The 20,630-nt window shown below is 40.3% G+C and overlaps 1 protein-coding gene across 2 annotated transcripts in view; it reads right to left on the minus strand.

Moving 5' to 3' along the window:
- SIGIRR (single Ig and TIR domain containing) overlaps positions 1-10,215 on the minus strand; it is a 52,256-nt gene extending 42,041 nt beyond the window's left edge. Inside the window, exons 1-2 of one of the 2 annotated variants that reach the window (XM_042465632.1) lie at positions 10,196-10,215; positions 6,768-6,883 (exon numbers count right to left, since the gene is read on the minus strand). In XM_042465632.1, the coding sequence (XP_042321566.1) occupies positions 6,768-6,858 (91 nt within the window). In that variant the 5' untranslated portion in view covers positions 6,859-6,883; positions 10,196-10,215. Of the gene's footprint in view, positions 1-6,767; positions 6,884-10,195 lie in introns of those variants that run through there. The other variant, XM_042465642.1, reaches the window with a different exon arrangement.
- Between the last annotated feature and the right edge of the window lie 10,415 nt (positions 10,216-20,630).

Consider the following 20,630-nt stretch of genomic DNA (forward strand, 5'->3'; position numbering starts at 1 on the left):
TGCATTCTTGTGACACTACAAGATGATAAACTTGTTTCACAACTTCATAAAAAGGACAAAAGGGCCTAGAAGGGAAAATCAATTATTTCCTCTATTGTTTAATTGCTACATTACATTTAGATTAGGTTCTACACAAAATGCTTCTCTGTAAAAAATTCTCATGGATAAACCAACATTGAAACTCAGCACAAATGGTCTTGTGCCATTTTCTCTGGTAGTCCCATAGTTTAGTGTAGTCCACAAAGGCACTGCACAAATGGGCACCTAGCAAAGAGCAACTCCCCTCCACTTGCCTTAATTCCAGGCAGGAATAGGCAACTTGTGGGTCTACAGATGGGTGGCAGTCCAAACTCTGCCAGCCCTAGCCCAATGGCAAGGGATAATAGAAGAGGCCATGCAATCACAGCTTAAGGAACTTAAGTTGCCTACCCATGATTGAGCTTCCTCTGTATAAAGGATATAAACACAATTTGATCCTGATATCCAATACTGGATTGTAGGGGAAGTATAAACCATAGAGTTGCTGCCTGAAATCTTTTTTTTTTTTAAATCCAACCCCTGCAGTTTGTCTCAAATAAGGAATGGAGAGAAGAAATGACTTCCTGATGGTGAGTAAGGAGCACTCAACCATGATAACGTCTTCCAGGCCCTGGTACGCTGCACCCCCAGCTAATCCATGGCTGGGCATTATGTCTGAACCAAATCAATAGTACAACTCAAAAGGCATCTGAAATTAAAAGGTACTTGCCTCTAAGCCTAAGCACTGATAAAACAACAGTAATTTGGAATAATTAATTTTTTTCAGATGACTCATACCAGCATGTGCCTCTTAGCTAATAAACATAATACAATAAAGAGAATCATAACGGAGCCAGTGTTTTTGTTTAAATGGAATGCATGTGAATTTTAAAATCCTAGCAATGAGTAACAGAACACCTACAAACACACCAAATGCTGTATATGAAGATATAACACAGGAGTGTAGGCACAGACTAACACAGAAGCTAATCTTTGAATTCAAACAAAAATCCATCAAACAGTGATACCTTTATTGGACAACCCAAATGCACAATACAGTATACTTGTTATAGGCTTTTGAAGCTCCACTGGCTTCTTCATCAGGCAAGATGTTACAAACCAAAGAAGAGAAAAATCAGAGATGTTAGTAAGATGCCTGCATTCTGTTATTTCTGGAGTTAAGATAGTATGGGGAGGGTATCTTTTGCAGGCTGGCTCTTCCTCCTTCTGGCCATGTGGCAACTGGGAGATTTTGAAAATCCAGGAAATTTACAGTCCACTTGCATCTCAACAAGAACTCCTGTCTTGCAATCCAATATGTCTCAATTCCTGTGAGGCCACAGGCCTCTTTGTAGGCAGAGGACAATGGATTTCTCAAGAAGCCTCCATGTTTTTGCATCAGGAATAATTTGGTAGGTGTGGAGGTAGAACATCTACCAAATGTTTACTTCCACACCTACCAAATTATTCCTGATGCAAAAATATTTGGGAGCCAGTGGTTTAAGCACTGGACTACAACTCTGCAGACCAGGGATCAAAACCCTGCTCGACCCTGTGGGAACCCACTGGATGGCCTTGGGCAAGTGTCACACTCTCTCAGACTCAGAAGAAAGCAAAGGCAAACCCCCTTAGAACAAATTTTGCCAAGAAAACCCCATAATAGCTTCTCCTTAGGGACACCATTAAGCCAAAAAAAAAAAAGCTAGAAGACACACAACAACACATTACTAACAAAGTGCCTTTTATAAAAACACTGTAAAAATCACAAAATACTCAAAATGTACTCATATTATTCTAAAAGTACTAGTATTGTTTTGCATAAAATGAAAGCAGTTTAGCTTGAAAGGAAAGCAAAAAAACAGAACATTGTTACTTATTCAATACTTTGCAAAATAATGTGTTACAGAGAACGCTGGTACTTGTTTCACATTATTTCCATGTTTCAACAAACATTTGCTTGATTGTTACTCAAGACAGCACTAACCGCAACCCCAGTTACTTTGTTTTAAAACTGCAAATATTCTCAAGTATTTATTAAAGAACTGTAATCTATGCATTGCAAGCTGCAATCTTCATCAGAGAAAGTTCTCATCTTTAACACACATTTGAGCAAAGTTCAATCCACAATCCTATGACTATACCATCCTGTGAACTGTTCCTGTCTTATGTGGGTGTGTCCCGCCCCACAATGGAATTACATCAGAAAAACATATACCCAAGTGCTAATTTAAAAAAAGAAACTTGAAAGACAGTTTACACACTCAGTTATTTTAGCACTCTTTATTTTAAAATACAGTACAGTCATCCCTCCGGATTCTCTGACTTCCTGTTCTGTCTTGAATTTCCGCAGATGGGAAGCCAGAAGGGACAAAATGGCACATGCCTGCGGGGCGCACTGCCATTATCTTCAACAGGGACTTGAATATTTGCAGTTTTCTGATTTGTTTGGGGTGGTGGTCCGGAACAGATCCCTGTGAATCCAGAGGGACAACTGTATATCATGCTATATTTCAATATTGGTTGTAAATTATTAGCATGGCTAGCAAAGGAAGAAAAACAAAAACTCTTCTGTCGAAACGTTATACATAACATTGTAGTAACTGAGATGTGACCTTCATTTTTTTAAAAAAATGTATAAAGGTGATATAACATTGGTTCATTGCAATGACAATAAAGAATAAGGTTCTTCAAGGTAAAACTCCAATATTATTTCTTTGTTTAAGAGAGAAAAAAGTTGTTGCATTGACACTGACAATACTTCTTCCAGAGTACTAGCAAACATACACAAATCCAGCATAATGGAGAGGGCAATAAATAAAGAAGATTTTTTTCTCAGCTTCTGACTGGCCTATACGTTTTACATTCCTGGCTTATGCTGTTTTGGACACTATGGCTTAGATGTGCTGATATTCTCTAGGCCTTTCACAAGCAGCTTGTGATGACAGAAGCAACCACCACCACCACCACCACCACCACCACTCATCATCATCATCATCATCATCATCATATTTGAATTGGGCTGAATAGAAAATTAGATTTTTCCTCATAAGCCATATCTTATTCCTATGAGACAGAAAATGAAATTAGCTATTGTTTTGAAAGCTCAGATCATCAACATTAAACCTTGTACTCTTTGGGACAACAAGCACTGAACTTACTGCATTACTCACCACAGATACCCAGAGATAGTTTTTTAGAGACAGCACAGGGTTCATGGGAGGGGGCTGTCAAAATGCAGCAGTCTACATTATCTTATGTTAAAGTTTCAAGTAGTCACCAAAAACAAGATTGACAATATGCCTTTAAATATTAAAAAAATCCACAACTACACAAGTCTGCTATGTAATCAATTGTTACAGATTTACAATATAAAATTGTTAACTACCGTCAAGTCAACTTTGACTTATGGCAGCACTATGAATGAGAGACCATCATTGATGATAATCAACAGCCTTGATCAAGAGTTGCAGACTCAGGGCCATGGCTTCCTTACTGGAGTCTATCCACCTGTAATGTTGTCTACCTCTTTACCTACTGCCTTCCACCTTACCAAGCATCACTGTCTTTTCTAGTGAGCCATGTGTTCTCATGATATGGCCAAAGTACAACAGTTTCAGTTTAGTCATCTTGGCTTCTAGGGAGAGTTCACACCTGATTTGTTGTAGGACCTGTTTGGCAGTCTAGGCCTAGAGTATCTGCAAAATGAGTTGATTCGGTTCAGCTTTCTTCACTGTCCAGCTTTCACAACCATTCAAAAAATTGGAAATACAAAGGCATGGATAATCTTTACATTTCAGGATCCTATCTAATTCCTACATAGCTGCCTTTCTAAGTCCAAGCCTTCTTCTGATTTAATGACTAAACTGTTTTAATGTCTTCATTCTCTAGTTTAAAATTATGTAAATCTGTGGTCATTATTTTTGTTGTCTTAATGTTCAACTGTAAACCTGCCTTTGCACTTTCTTCCTCATCATTCTTCAGTAGTCTTTCCAAGTCTTCTGCTAGTAGTATGTTATCACCTGCATATGCATATCATCTGCATATTTTACATTGCAAGTTCAGGAGCACAACACTGATGCAAAATGAGATTCATTTGTTTATGTCTAGATCCAACCAGTGTAAGAACTAGCCTAAAAATAGGCTCCCATTAATGCTGTAATTCAGTAAAGTAGTTATAAGTAGCTTCGCTGTCTCTAGCAGTCCAGAGATTCTCCCATCGACTGTAAACATCAATTGTTCATTCATATAACCACTACTATAAAACTCAAATTTCAAAATATATTAATGCAAGATTGACTAGCCTGACATTAAAGAAAGATTTTTAAATGATCCTCTATGAAATTTATTAATTGGAACAATAAGTCCTTATCAACGCAAAGTCCTTTATTTGCCCAGTTAGGACACCATGGCTCTCTGTGGGGTACAGCAGCATAAAGAAAATTCCAGGAAATAGACTTTGCTTCTCTTAATTGCCAGACAATTCAGAAATTGGCATTTGCAATTGCAGCCACCCTGCATTCAGTTTATAACTGGCCACAGTGCAACTAATATAATTTACTGGGCACATAACACATCTTGAGGGGAGAGAAGCAGGCAAGAAACAACCGGCCTCTGCCTGCCAAGTTGAAGAGCCCTCCCCCCGACCTCCATCTTGAGGGGAGAGAAGCAGAGGTTTTTGTGTTTTTTTTTTTTTGTTACTTGCTTTGTTGTTGTATATGCATATGTATGCTGTAAACCGCTTTGATCGTAGGAAAAGCGGTATACAAATAAATCATATTATTATTATTATTATAACACAGAGGCAGTAGAAAATGTAAGAGGAAGAAAAGTTAAACACCCTTTGATTTCTTGTGCATAGCTTGCACAACTTCATTTATTTGCCACCCCTTCATGAGCAGTAACTGAACCAGGAAGAAAGAAAAAAACTAGATCTATGACTAAGTTGTGAAAATAAGTAAATGTTTGAAAAATATTTGGGGCCTTTCTCAAGGATCAAGACTTTATCACATAAGAATGACCAAAAAATGACAAAAGTGTGGAAGGAGTATTTCTTTTTCCTCCTGTTTCTTTTGGAGATAGAATTCTGTACTACTTCAGGCTGAGGAAACATTACCTCCCTAAAAATCAGGTCACATCATCAGGTCTAACCGTGTGAACTCCACCAAATTGTACTGAGGTGGGATGCTACTATATTCAATAGTGCATGAAGACTAGTATTTTGTAAGCAAAAAGCCACTTCTGTAGCATCAAAGGTATTTGACCTAATATGGAGATAGTGTTATTAAGTTTGGCTACTACTTATGTACATTATAAGTCACACACCAAAACTGAAGGCTCAGAAAGTCTTTTTTAAAAAATCTTTTGCAGTGAGAGACGTGTGTGTATGTGTGTGTTGTGTGTGTGAAAACACTGCAAAAAACCCCTTTGCTAGCTTAAGCTTTTCGTAATTTTTACAGGTTTATAAAAACAAACACAAAAGAGGACAGTAAAAATGTTGGTTCTGTTTTTGACTGACCCAGCCTCTCTCATCATATGTTGAATTTGTTCATTCTGTGGCCAGCTATGACACAAGTGCTACAGGGACACAGACAGGAAGGTCTGTGACAGTTCTGGATTTAAAAAAAAGAAACTGAGATGCTATAGCACTGCCAGTCTCTTCTGTACTGCACCAATGCCTGCTTTGGAGCTCAGCAGACAGAGGAAAAATCATCAATGTACAGTAATGTGGGTGTGCTCAGGTATGCTTACTAGAGTGGTGCCATTCATTTTAATGATTTATAATTCAACTTTCTAAGTGTACAATAAGATGTTCTACAAAATGAACAGGAGTAAAATAATTTAAAAACTGAAAATAAAGCAAAAGCATAACAGACAGAAACATAGCTGGGCAAAAGACCAATTTAGGATGCAGCCAGTCTATTATTTATGTCATTTTATAAGCCATCACCTTCCAACTGACAGAAACCTTTGTGCATCGTGAATATCTGGGAGAGACAGGCCTATGCCTATACCACAACATGCTATGTTGCTGTGTTTCTGGCTGGTAAGCCTAGCAATGGCCAGACGACAGAGTGAAACTGGACTAGATAGATCAGAGGAATGCTGGATGAACATCTGGCCACGTTCTAAAACTCCATGCAGTCCTAGGGCAAACAATAAGAAAGAGGCAAGAAGAAAGATGGCCTAAGACTAAAGTGGAGTCCTAAAAGGCCTCAAAATACAGAATTCAGCCATATCAAACATTAATGTACAAAAGCACATTTTGCAGGAAGTTAGCAATATCTGTCAGTGTAGACCAGAATGTTAAATGCCTTCAACAATATGTGGGAAAAGCTATGTAGGCAGCAAGTGATAATGTGGCACTTGTACTCTCTCACACACACCCAATTCACTGACTAAAGCACAGGAGCACAAAAAAGATCTTCAATAACAAACAAAACGGAGGAAAGATCAATATGCCAAAGAGCAAGACTAGAACTAAGTCTTAACCAGATTCTTTCTTTCTTTGAAAATAAAAAACCTGTCTCAGAATAAAGGGAATTCTTTCCAAAGACACTTACCATTCCTATACAGAGGACAGGCCATAGGGTCAAGCTACAAGATCTGCAAAGATAGGAGGTCTGCGCAAACAGCATAACAGAAGGAAAAATAGGAGCTCAGTGCTTTTACTGGTAAGCACCACAAGTCTGGGTCTGTTCATAAAATGTGCACACGCACCAATATCATGGTGCCTTCTTTTTAAATCTTACCTTGTGACGCTGCTGTCCCTTCCCGCTCACTCCCTGTTGCAAAGCAGAAAGCCAAGAGCAGAGGTGGAAGAAAAATGAATTTCACAGTCATTTTGGCTTACTTCATGATCAGCACCCTGCAAATTGGAAAAGAACAGGAAAAAGTATTTACCTTTCTGGACTTCTCCCTCCAGTTTTAGACAGGCAACTTCAAAGCCTGAGATTGACTGTGTGACCTTGCTTTGTACTTCCTTATTGTAGCCAAATTAAACACATGACTGTCCAATAGACCTGCTTTGCTAGTTAAGTATCCCCCCCCCATTTTGTTCATCCTTCAATCACTTGTTCCCTTCTTCACTTCCAATCACATTCCTACAGGCCTACATTAGGTACAACCAGTTCTTCTCATCTGCTTATCTTTGCTCCTCCCATCTTTCCACCTGCACGCACACAATAGGGAAATGAAATCTAGAAACTTAAACACGCATACACCAAAACCCACCCAACCTGTTGGCACAGAAAACCTGGCCAGGAGGTTGTTCAGTGAAGAGCTGGGAGGCAGATTGCTCAAAAGCTCTGCAGCTGGGAAGGCTGCTGTTCTGTGACATTAAGCCAGCCAGTTAACTATCCTGGATTCTGGCAAAGGCTGTTATGAAGCTCCTCTGTGAGTAAACAAGAATGCTCATGTGTGTGTATATGCCTTCAAGTCACCTGTTGACTTATGGAAACCCTATAAATTGCATAGTTTTACCTATACTCAAAGTTGGTTTTGCCAGTTCCTTCCTCAGAAGTATAGCCTACAGTACCTGGTTTTCATTGGTGGCCTGACCCTGCTTAACTTCCAAGATCAGACAAGATTGTGCCTTTAGACTTAAGAGTATTTGGGCAAGAATGTACATATGCCCAGCTAAACTAGTAAAATACACCAAAGAGATATGCTTTCATGTAGAGGGAAAATGTGAGATTGTAAGACAAGATCAAACTTCAATAATCTCTATGCCAGTGGTTCTCGAACTCTGTTCCTCCAGATGTTTGGATCTTCCCCAGAATTCTTCAGCATTGGCCATACTGACTGGGACTTCTGGGAGCTGAAGTCCAAAACTAACTACTGTTTTATACCACCTACTATATGCATTGTTACTGAATCCAAGATCAATATTACAGATATAATTATTTTGTCCATTAAAACTGTGTGCATGTTCTTCCCTTCAGTATGTACCATAAAATACCAACAGTGTAATATTCAATCTTGATGATGATGAGAAGTAGATGAGCAAACAAGGTGTGGAAGAAAATCAAAGGAGGAAGCAAACTTCTATTACAGAGATGCTCATAGAAACCCCAAAATTACTAATTTAGAACAGCTACTACACTTGTTGATCTTGTATTCAAACTCAATACCTGATTAAAGTTGGTGCTCCATATATGCATGCATTAAAAGATATTTAGCATTCTTTGCAAATGGCAGTGTATTGATGAAATCCCTGATCTACATGAAATAATCAGGCAGGAAGCCAGTGAAATTTGCCAGTTCCCTTCCAGGCACAATTCAAAGTGCTGATTATGAGCTATAAAGTCCTATATGGCTCAGGCTGAGGCTATTTGGCAGACCTTATCTTCCTGTATGAACCGGTGCAGGCTCTGAGATCTTCAGGAGAGGCCCTGCTCTCAGTCTTACAAGCACAGTTGGTAAAGACATGAGGGCTTCTTGGTGGCAGACTCTAGATTCTGGAACGCCCTTCCTTGTTGTCCTTTCAGAGTCTGGCTAAAACTTGGGCTCCTAGCATTTTTAATTCTTGTTATTTCTAGCTTATACAGTATAGCACTTTCATAGCACATCATTAAGTGAGTTCATTAATACCAGTTATGATATGTGGCTATAACCATGCAACGATGCCACTCTGGGAGGTCTCTTGATTCCCTTGGCATGAGGATAATGGAGCAAAGTGGCACCATGTTCTCCATTCTGCATATAGTTGACCTTTGCAAGACCCAACACAGAGCATCTTTTATGTCCTCTGTTGACACATAAACACAACATCCTGAACATTTTGATACACAGATGTAACACACCAAAGGTCACAACATCCCTTGTGGACCCTATCCCATTTCTGCTTTGCACAAGATCAGGTTCTTACTCTTAATCATGGTTCTCTTTCAGAGTAAGTATGAAAAAAGACACACGGTGTAATTAATGGACTGATCTGAATGATAACCCAGTGACAAAGAACATGTCTTAAATTTTTAAGATCTCAAGCTCAACCACCAGTATTTTCAGTTGCAAAAGATTTAAGCTTGGGAAAGAACCCTTAACCTGAGAATAACTGAAGAGTTGTATCCAGCTGATGGTATGCAGTTGGATCAGCAATGATGTTGCTTGACTAATTTCTGTGAAAGAGTTGGAACCAGGGTTTTCTGCAGGTGATATAATGTTAAGGTCCAGACAGACTTTGTTGTTTGAGGAACAGAAGCCCTCTAGTCAACAAGTCAGGGGTTTGGCTTAAACTAGCAAGAAGACTCAGGAAGGAAGACTGCATTACAGCAACTGAATTAAACTACCCAGGAATTTATCAGACAAGGGAAATTGGAAGTATAATCCAATGGCAATCTGAACGCAATCATGGGGTTTAACATTATTATGTGATAGACTGCCCACAGAAATTCGGGCAATGGGAAGTCAGTCCAAGCGCAATCATGGGGTTTCACGTTACTGCGTGATAGACTGCCACACGCAAATTCGGGCAATGGCATGCTATTTTTGGGCAATGGGGAGCTAGTTCGAATGCAATAAGCATTCACGTAATTTCGCTAAACTAGCGACTTTACATGAATGCGTTCTGGCCCCACTTTATTATCATTCGAAATTAAGAGAAATTCTTCCAGTGTGATAAACTCCCTAGAGTGGATTCTTAGGAAGCAGTTTGATATCTGGTTCTGAATAGCATCTGCAAGGGCTTCTTCCCCTTTCTGGGAATATTGCAGACTTGATTGATGGACTGAGAGTGGAGTAGTGCTGACTGCACCATTTTCACTGTCTGTGGTCTAAAACACACTGCAGAAATAATCCAGTTTGAGGCAGTTTTAACTGCACTGGTTCAGTGCTTGGAAATCCTGGGAATTATAGTTTGTTGTGGTACCAGAGCTCTTTCTGACAAGGAAGCTCAATGTCTCACAAAACTACAGTTCCCAGAATTCCCTAGCATTAATCCAGGGCAGTTAAAGCAATCCCAAACTGTATTATTTCTGCAGTGTGTTTTGGATCTGCATCTCCTTTTCTTTCTCCCCTCTATTTCCCTCCCTCTCCATGTACAAAAATGACTTCTTCCCACATTCTGTTTTGCTACCCTTTCCCATCACTATCATCTTCCTGCAATTGCTCTCATTTTGCTAACTACATGTTACTGTTGTTTTGACCAGCAGGACATTCGCTTTGTAAATTGTTTGATTACCTGCAGAACCTCCTTTGCCATCACGCTCCATTCCTCACTCTTACTTGCAACTTACTTCTCTCAGTCTCACCAGGATTTTTTTTTTTTTTTACAAAATGACTACAGATGGAAAACAGATTGTAAAATGGAGCTGTAAAGATTACAAAAAAAAAAATCTGAAGTTAATTTCTTTTGGATAACAATGGGAAAACACTGCCTTGCCTATTTTTTTTTTCAATCATAGTTTTGAAAACAGGTGTTTGCTGTGCTGTACCACAGGGCTTGTTGTTTTTGTTGTGTGCCATCATAGAATCACAGAGTTGGAAGAGACTACCATAGTCACACAGTGCAATCCCCTGCTATGCAGGAACACACAAAGCACTCCCAACAGATGGCCATCCAGCTTCTGTTTAAAAACCTCCAAAGAAGGAGAGTCCTCCACTCTTCAAGAGAATGTGTTACACTGTCAAACAGTCCTTACTGTCAAGAGGTTAATCCTATTGTTGAGGTGGAATCTCTTTTCCTGTACAGTTGGTCCTCCTTTTTAATGGGAGATCCGTTCCAGACCCACCCACCCCCCAGCGAATATGAAGGCTTGCATATATTCAAGCCCAATAGACTTGAATGGGGTATGCCCAGTGGGCATGCGTGCCATTGAATATAGTGTGTTGCCCTCTGCGGATATTCAACATTAGGAGGGGCAACTGTAGTTTGAATCCATTGCTCCATGCCCTATTTTCTGGAGCTGTAGAAAACAAACATGCTTCATCCTGAATATGACACCTTTTAAATTTTTAAACAAGGTGATCATATCACCTTTTAAACATCTCTTCCCCAGGTTAAACATACCCAGTTCTCTAAGTCTCTCCTTTTAGGGTATGGTTGCCAGTTGTTGAAGTTTCTGATTTAAGGCAACTGTAAGACAAAACTTTCGCAGGGTTTTCTGGGGTTGCAAGTATGTGACTTGTCCAAGGTCACGTAGTGGGTTCCCATGGCTGAGCAGGGAATCAACACATATCTCCAGAGTCATAGTCTAATGCTGAAACTACTACACCATGCTGGCTCTCTATGCCACAAGGAGTGGAGAGCAATATTTAATTTTTGGAAAGTCTTGTAAGGGACTCAAGCTCACAGGAAACAATGTCATTTGCATGATTAATCCTTAATTCTGTGGGGAGAAGGAACAGGCTTGGCACTTGCTGGGTGGAAAAAGAAAGACATGCAGCAAGTGTTCGTAAGTACTTTTCCTATATCCTTGCAGACTAGGAGAAATAAGTTAGAAGCTATTAAACCTTGACAAATTTTGTGAAAGTCTGTATAGGAGCTGTACATAAAGAACAGCCAAACCACCTAAATTCTTCTTAGAATCATAGAGTTGAAAGACACCAAAAGGACCATCCAGTCCAAACTCTTGCCATGCAGGAATATACAATCAAATCTAAACTCAGATTTTGGTATATTCAGGGGATTGGTTCCAGGACCTCCTGCAGATATCAAAATTCGCTGATGCTCAAAAGTAAGCTTAGACTTAGGCACAAGAGAAACGAAGGTAGGAGAAAGGAACATCAACAATTTAAGATATGCAGACAACACCATATTACTAGCGGAAAACATCATGGACATGGAACAACTACAGAGGAGAGTCAAGGAAGAGAGTGTAAAGGTATGCTTTCTGCTGAACAGAAAGAAAACAAAACTGATGATCACAGAGAACCTATATGAATTCAACATAGACAATGAGAAAATCAAAATAATTAAAGATTTCTCGTACCTTAGGTCAAACATTGATAAAAATGGACTGCAATCAAGAGATAAAAAGAAGACTAGGAATGGGAAGGGCAGCGATGAAAGAACTAGACAAGATATTTAAAAGCAAAGATATACAACTGAGCACTAAAGTTAGAAACATCAAAGCCATGGTATACCCCATCACTATGTATGGATGTGAGAACTGGACAGTAAAGAAAGTAGATAAAAAGAAAAACAAAACACATTCCAGATGTGGTGCTGGAGAAGAGTGTTGAGGGTACCATGGATAGCCAAAAAGACAAACAAATGGGTCCTTGAACAGATCAAACCTGAAATCTCCCTGGAATCCAACATGACTAAGCTGAGGCTGTCATACTTTGGCCATATCATGAGAAGGCACAACTCATTAGAAAAGAAAATAATGCTAGGAAAGGTTGAAGGTAGAAGAAAGAGAGGAAGACTGCATGCCAGACAGCTAGACTCAGTTAGGGAGGTAATGGGCATCAATCTAGAAGACTTGAACAGAGCAGTGGAAGGCAAGAGATCCTGGAAATGTCTTATCCATGGGGTTGCCATGAGTCAAGGTCGACTTAAGGGCAATTATCAACAGCAAGAAGTCCCTTATATAAAATGATATAGTACAGTGGGATTTCAGAATCCGTGGGTGATCTGTTCTGGACCCTCTGCAGATACCAAAATCCATAGATGTTCCAGTCCTATTGCCCCCAATGGCAGCACATCCATGTGGCAACATTGCCATTAGGGATAACAGGACTTCAGGTAAGCGTCCATTGTCCCCAATGACTCTTGGCTGACACAGTCAAACCTTTAAATAATTTAAGATTGTAGGGTAAACTTTTGCTAATTCTGATCAAATGTTGGATATTTTATGTAAGATGTTAGGGTACAGCAGACAAATGGATCTTGTTATAATTTAGGGATAATGACATATATGTTTTGTAACTTCACAAAATCTGCTTCTTCAGAACTAACATTTACTTGTACTTACTTGTCAACATCATTTCAGACACTGTCAGATGTACATAGCTCATGAAGTTATAATTTTAGTTCATTTTTTTCACAAATACTATACAGATTTAATTTCCCTGGTCTTAGGAAATTAGGGAGGTCACAGTCTTACCAAGAGATCACAGCCTCTGCTTAAAGACCTCCAAGGAAGGAGAGTCCACTACACCATTTTGGTGGCCCTACGCTCCAGTTTCTCAATGTCCTTTTTGAACTGTGGTGCCCAGTACTGGACACAGTATTCCAGGTGAGGCCTGACCAGAGCAGACTAGAGTGGCACTATTACTTCCCTTGATCTAGACACTATACTTCTACTGATACAATCTAGTTTTGTTGTTGTTATTTGCAGTTTTTCCACATTCACAGGGGTCCTGTACCCCTAACCCCAGTGAATGTGGAGGGATGAATGTACTTACTCTAGTATGTTATTCATAGTATATAAAATAGTTTGTTGTACATATAGTTTTGCTTATTATTATATAGCATTGCCTTGCTATTATATGATTTCATGTGTATTTTATGACCACAACACTAGTCCCACTCACTTGGTTCAGTGTCTTAAAAGTAAGCAAGCACAGGATCAGGCCAGGTCTTTCCCTTAGGCAGGTCTATTCTTTGCTTAAGAATCCCAAGACATCTTCAAGCAAAGATTGGCTGGACAAAGTCCTCCAATGCAGAATAACATGGTACTAACCTAAATCTGGAACTAACCAAATTTTGGATTCTGTGCATTCTGTTTCATATGTAAGTACAGTATAATTCTCAGCTGATGGGTGTCTACCAAGCAACGTTATAAGAGCATTATGGAAAGAAAGCTTTTTTGAGCTTTATAAAGAGCACTGATCACGATCAGGGCTTTTTTAAAATAGAAATCTGAAGAACACAACTAAACGTTCCTAATTCCTCCTGAGGAACAATGTGCTTGAGAGCCAGTGCGGTGTGTAGTGGTTTGAACGTGGGATTACAACTCTGCTGGAAATCCAAGCTCGAATCCTCATTCTCAGCCATGGAAACTGCCTGGGTGACGATGGGCAAGTCACACACTCTCAGCTCAGAAGGCAAAGGCAAACAATTTTAAAAGCCTCTAAACAAATCTTGCTAAGAAAACTCCATGATAGGTTTGCCTTATTGTTGTTGTTGTGTGCCTGCAAGTCGTTTCAGACTTATGCTAGCCCTAAAGCAACCCTATCATGGGGTTTTCTTGGCAATATTTGTTCAGAGGAGGTTTGCCATTTCTTTCCCCTGAAGCAGTGTAACCAGCTATCATAACCGCAAAGGGGGACATGGCACCACAAAATGTAGGGCCTTCAATAAAAATGGAGGACATGACCAAATAAAAGCTAAAAACACTCATATAAATGTAAATCCATGCTTCTTAGTCCTGTTCAAAATAGAGGTCATTTTGGAATTCCTCCTGGACAGAAGGTTGAAATGCAGGACAGGGTCAGGAAAAGGAGGGCGCCTGGTCACTCTGCCCCAGAGGCTGAGAGAGTGTGACTCGCCCAAGGTCGCCTTAAGTGTGGCCACAACTCAAAAACGCCTTGAAGGTGAATGATGTTCTTACACACTCGTCTCTTTCCCACTCGTGTGAATTAGAAGCGCTGGATTTTATTTTCTTTACACATAATAACCAGGGTGACCAGACTTTTCCTCCTTTTCCAGGACCTGTCCTCCATTTCAGGGTCCTTCTGCCCATTTGGAAACAGGGACTGAGAAGCATGAATTTATATTTCTATGAGTGTCTCTTGCTTTTGTCAGGTCATTATGTAGAGAGAGAGAGAGAGCTTTGAGACTAACTGAAAGAAAGAAGTTGGCAGCATGAGATTAAAATATCTACTTCTTCAGATGCATTTGTTTAATCAGGTCCTTGAATGCCCTCCTGTGCAGTGGTGAGGAGACATCTGGTCACCCTGCACTTAACCAATAAAATAAATGGGGGGGGGCAAGGTGAGAGGGAAGAAATACCAACCTCCTCCAGTCCTTTTCCTCTTTTGAAGAAGACTGGCCTATGAGGCCAGACCAGGCGGAACAAGCCTCACAATCTGCCCCCGTTGCCATGGGAACCTCCTCCATTTAAGGCCCAGGTAGGTCTCACTCTCAGTAGAGGCTCTGGGCACACCTTTCTCCCCAGGTGTCTGCTGGGTAATGTAGTGCCTGAGGCAGGGCAAAGGCTGGGAGTCTTTGAGAGGAAAGACTACGATTCCCAGCAGGCTCTGCTCTCTCTCACACCTGAGGAAGAGGAGGAGGGTGTGGCTTTTCCCTTTTGACTGGAAAAAAGATGAAATGCTCCACAGGTGGAGCTAGGAAGCATGGACGGTGCAGCTGCCCTCCCACCTCGCTGTTGTTGTTGTTCTTGTTGTGTGACTTCAAGTCGTTTCAGACTTATGGCATTGGCCACCCTCTCATGAGGTTTTCTTGGCAAGTTGCTTCAGAGGGGTTTTTGCCTTTGCCCTCCTCTGAGGCTGAGACAGTGTGACTTGCCCAAGGTTGGGTTTTGAAAGGGGATTCGAACCCAGATCTCTAGAGTTACAGCCCAATGCTCAACCACTACTACATCATGCTGACTCTCATTTGCATGGCAACACATTCACAATAATGTCTACACGAATGTGTTCAACCCACTACACCACTAAACTGGCACAATCTGAATTACATACAAATATGAATTACAATATCCTGCCTTTTCCCCAAACAACTGGGACTCAAGAGCAGCTTGCAACATTTAAAAAAACAACAGTACAATTAAAAGCATACAAAAATAGTACATTAGAATAGAATTAAATCATTACAGTATTAAAATAAGTTCCATGTGAAAAGAATAAAATACCATTAAAAATATAAACATATTTAAAAAATACTTTAAAGCAATACAACAGCCTAGTCCATGTTTTAAAACTTTTTGTTTCAAATGTCTGTCTAAATCAGGATCAGAATTACAAATCAAATGGTTAATGTTTCTTCATACTTTATATGGGTCATTTATTTTAACCCCCCCCCCTTCAAAATGGCTGTATGCATTTATTCATTCATACATCACTTTCTCAGTAAGGAGCAAATGAACAGAATGGATAAGTTGCAGTGTGGCACTCAAACCACTATATCATTCTGGCTCTCACAACAGTCCTCAGCACTTTGCAATTCTGGATGCATTTATCCAGGTTAGTAATAGAACAAAACTTGCCAAGAAAACCCCATGATAGATTTGCCTTAGGGTCCCCATAAGTGGGAACCAACTTGAAGGTACAGAACAACAATAATCCTCCTAACTGAAGATTATTAAACTATGGGGTTTGATTCTTCCCACTAACCTATACAGAATTCAAAGACAGATATAATCATGAATTCATGGAATCCTAGAGTTGGAAGAGACCACAAGGGCCATCCAGGAACTCACAATCAAAGAACTCCCAAAAGATGCCATCCAGCCTCTGTTTAAAGACCTCCAAAGAAGGAAACGCCACCACGCTCTGAAGAAATGTGTTGCACTGTTAAACAGTTCTTACTATCAAGAAGTTCTTCGTAATATTTAGGTGGAATCTTTTCCTGGAGCTTGCACCCACTGTTCTGGGTCTATTATCTAGAGCAGCAGAAAACAAGTTTGCTTCATCCTCAATATTATACCCTTTCAAATACTTAAACAGGGCTGTCATATCACCGCTTAACTGTCTCTTCTCCAGGCTAACATACCCAGCTCCCTAAGTCTCTCCTCATAGCGCATGGTTCCCAGACTCTTCGCCATTTTGGTTACCCTCCTCTAGACATACTCCAGCTTCTCAACATCCTTTTTGGATTGTGGTGCCTAGAACAGTATTCCAGGTGAGGGCTGAACAGAGCAGAATACAGTGGCACTATCACTTCTCTTGATTTAAACACTAGACTTCTATTGATGCAGCCTAAAATCGCCTTGGACTTTTTAGCTGTCGCATCACACTGTTGATTCATGTTCAACTAGTGGTCTACTAGGACTCCTAGGTGCTGTACATGCCTCTAACAAACGGTGTGCTGGCACCGATTCTAGGGTTAGGGACCACATGGTCCCTAACCCTACTACGTGCAAGTGGCCTAACAATGGTGGAGCGCTGTGTACACGGGTGCCGCCATTGTTACGTAAGCACCGTGCAGCATCTGCACGTTGCTGTGTGGTGCTTACGTAACGAATGTGCCAGTGGCACATTTGTTATGCCGCCCCTGCGGCTCAAAAAGAACCTGGGTCATGCCAGACAAATCTGATCTCTTTCTTTGATAAAATTACCAGCTTGGTAGATGAAGGGAATGCTGTGGATATAGTATATCTTGATTTCAGTAAGGCGTTTGACAAGGTTTCCCATGATATTCTTGCAAACAAGCTTGTAAAATGTGGGCTAGACAAAGTAACTGTTAAATGGATCTGTAATTGGTTGACCGGCCGAACCCAAAGGGTGCTCAACAACGGCTCTTTTTCCTCCTGGAGGGAAGTGACCAGTGGGGTCCCACAGGGCTCTGTCCTGGGCCCAGTGTTATTCAACATCTTTATCAATGACCTGGATGACAGAATTGGGAGCACACTTATCAAATTTGCAGATGACACCAAATTAGGAGGAATAGCTAATACTCCAGAGGACAGGATCAACATTCAAAATGATCTGAATAGACTAGAAAGCTGGGCCAAAGCTAACAAAAATTCAACACAGAGAAATGTAAGGTACTGCACTTAGGGCAGAAAAATGAAATGCACAGATATAGGATGGGAGACACATTCCTGAATGAAAGTACATGTGAAAGAGATCTAGGAGTCCAAGTAGACCATAAGTTGAACATGAGTCAACAGTGTGATGCAGCAGCTAAAAAGGCCAATGCAATTCTAGGCTGCATCAATAAAAGTATAGTGTCTAGATCAAGAGAAGTAATAGTGCCACTGTATTCTGCTCTGGTCAGGCCCCACCTGGAATATTGTGTCCAGTTCTGGGCACCCCAATTCAAAAAGGACATTGAGAAACTGGAGCATGTCCAGAGGAGGGCGACTAAAATGGTGAAAGGTCTGGAAACCATGCCCTATGAGGAACGACTTAGGGAGCTGGGGATGTTTAGCCTGGAGAAGAGAAGGTTAAGAGGTGATATGATAGCCCTGTTTAAATATTTGAAAGGATGTCACATTGAGGAGGGAGCAAGCTTGTTTTCTGCTGCTCCAGAGAACAGGACCCAGAACAATGGATGCAAACTACAGGAAAAGAGATTCCACCTCAACATTAGGAAGAACTTCCTGAAAATAAGGGCTGTTTGACAGTGGAACAAACTCCCCCAGAGTGTAGTGGAGTCTTCTTCCTTGGAGGTCTTTAAGCAGAGGCTAGATGGCCATCTGTTGGGGATGCTTTGATTTGGATTTCCTGCATGGCAGGGGGTTGGACTGGATGGCCCTTGTGGTCTCTTCCAACTCTATGATTCTATGATTCTATGATTCCTCTGGCGGGAAGCTGTGCAGTTTGGCAGCTGCGGCTTCCATCTGGAGGAAATTAGGCCTCCAGCAGGCCGCCCCTTTTGGGCAGTCTGTCCCATGCCCTAGATTATTTTCACATATAGTCTCCTTAGGCCCGGTGTCCCCCATCCTATATCTGTGCATTTCATTTTTTTTCACCCTAAATACAGTACCTTACATTTCTCCATGCTGAAATTAATTTTGTTAGCCAAAATGAATGAAATTCATTTTGTTGGCCCAGCTTTCTAATCTATTAAAGTCATCTTGAATTTGGATCTTGTCCTCTGGGGTATTCCTCCTAATTTTGCATCATCTGCAAATGGATAAGCATGCCCCTTATTCTTTCATTTAATTCATTGATAAAGATTTAGCCATGCTAGTCTGGAAAATTAGCTTGCAAAGGGACCTTGCTGCACCTTTGAGACTATGGCTGCATCCACCCTTCAGAAATAATCCAGTTTGAGCTCACTTTAACTGTCATGGCTTAACACTATGGCATTTGGGGAATTGTAGGGTCTTTTGTGGCACCACAGCAGAACCCAGTTCCCAAAATTCCTTAGCACTGAGCCATGGCAGTTAAAGTGAGCTCAATCCAGATTATGTCTGCAGTGTAGATTCAGCCTCACTGAAAGAAAGAAGTATGAACTTTCCTAGACTTGAGCCTACTTCCCCAGATGCATAGGCTTCAAGTTTTCTTTCAGTGAATCTCCAAGGTGATACAAGGTCCCTTTGCATACTAATCTATTTAGGATTACATTTTTATTTATTTAACTTGGGTCAATTTGGAAAAAGTTGTTTAGAGTTGGCAGCAGTTTTGGAGTGGTCCAGTCACTTCATAGTAAGTGCCAGCAGCAGGATTTAACTGACTCCTTGGAGTCACCTGGACCTCCAGTCCCAAAACCTCAGAGAATAGCTCTTTGGTAATATGGCTGAGCATCAAATGATTCAGGATGGTTGTTTCCTTTCCTTAAAACTACACAGGTAGGTGCTGATATAAACTGTAGAACAAACCAGAAACATGAACTGAAGAGAAATGCTGTCATTCTCATCTACAGATGGGAGTGTTCGGCATCCATTTACAGTTATTTTTCACCCCCACATGGAAGTTAATCTTCAGTGAATTCAAGGGTGCAAAAATATGCAACATTAGGTTATTTTTCTGTTACTTCTCTGTCTCCAGATGCTCAACATTGCATCCATCCATCGATTTCATTCAAGGCACAAATAAAATAGTTTTTTTAATTACAATATAATTTAAAAACAAAATCATCTGGATAAAAATAGTATAAAATGATATAAAACAAAGAAAAGTTTTTTAAAAAATCTAAAGCAATCAGCCTGTATAAAAGTTCCTCTGATGCAATTATATATTAAAAGCCTGCTTGCATAAAAATGTCTTTGCCAAATATCTTTGGCTATTATGAATTTTGGCCCAAAAACAAAAAATGGAAAAAAATGTATTCTTCCTCCCAAATAGTTTTTGTTTCCAGTTACTTTTTATTTCTTCCAGGCTAGAAAAACTTCACGAACTTACAGTGAATAGGGGTTAACTATCACTGTTTTTCAGTCACAGCAACACTCAACAATGCTCTGTTACTTTATTTACAGAACAATCCAATATACATCTATTCAGATTCAGAAGCCAAGCCCCAAACAGTTAAAAGGGGCTTAGTTCCAGGTAAGTATGTACAGAATTGCAGCTTTATTTCTCAGAAAGGCTATAGTCCTATGGATACCTCCCTAGGAAAAAGATCCATTGAATTCAATCCTTTATTTCAGAGTAGAGCACACACGGTACTCAAAGTTGCAGCATTTATCAAGGATTATTACTCAGCTTTATGACCAGAAACAAGTTCCAGCTTTCTTCAGCTTCATATTCCTCATGCTGACATTGGCAATACACCACATATGTTATAAACAAACAAACAAACAAACATAGTGCTGTTTTTGTGCCGATGAGGGTAAGCTTGGATACTGCCTCTGGTTCTTTTGCCTTCCCAAAGATCTATGAGGGGTTGGTATATGAGAATTTCCTTTCATTTTTCTCTTTTACAGCCTAACATAGATTCTGCTTTGAGTTTCGAAAGAGGTTTACAGCTCTGTGAAACAAGGCAGGTGTTGTTTCTTATAAAATAAACATCCCAGCACACTTACAGAATAAGCAACCATTGCCAGTGGGACCTCTCTCACCCACACACATTTTTAAAACAGGAGTCTTAACACCCATAG

Source organism: Sceloporus undulatus, chromosome 1 (assembly GCF_019175285.1).
Source record: "Sceloporus undulatus isolate JIND9_A2432 ecotype Alabama chromosome 1, SceUnd_v1.1, whole genome shotgun sequence".
Classification (NCBI taxonomy): domain Eukaryota; kingdom Metazoa; phylum Chordata; class Lepidosauria; order Squamata; family Phrynosomatidae; genus Sceloporus; species Sceloporus undulatus.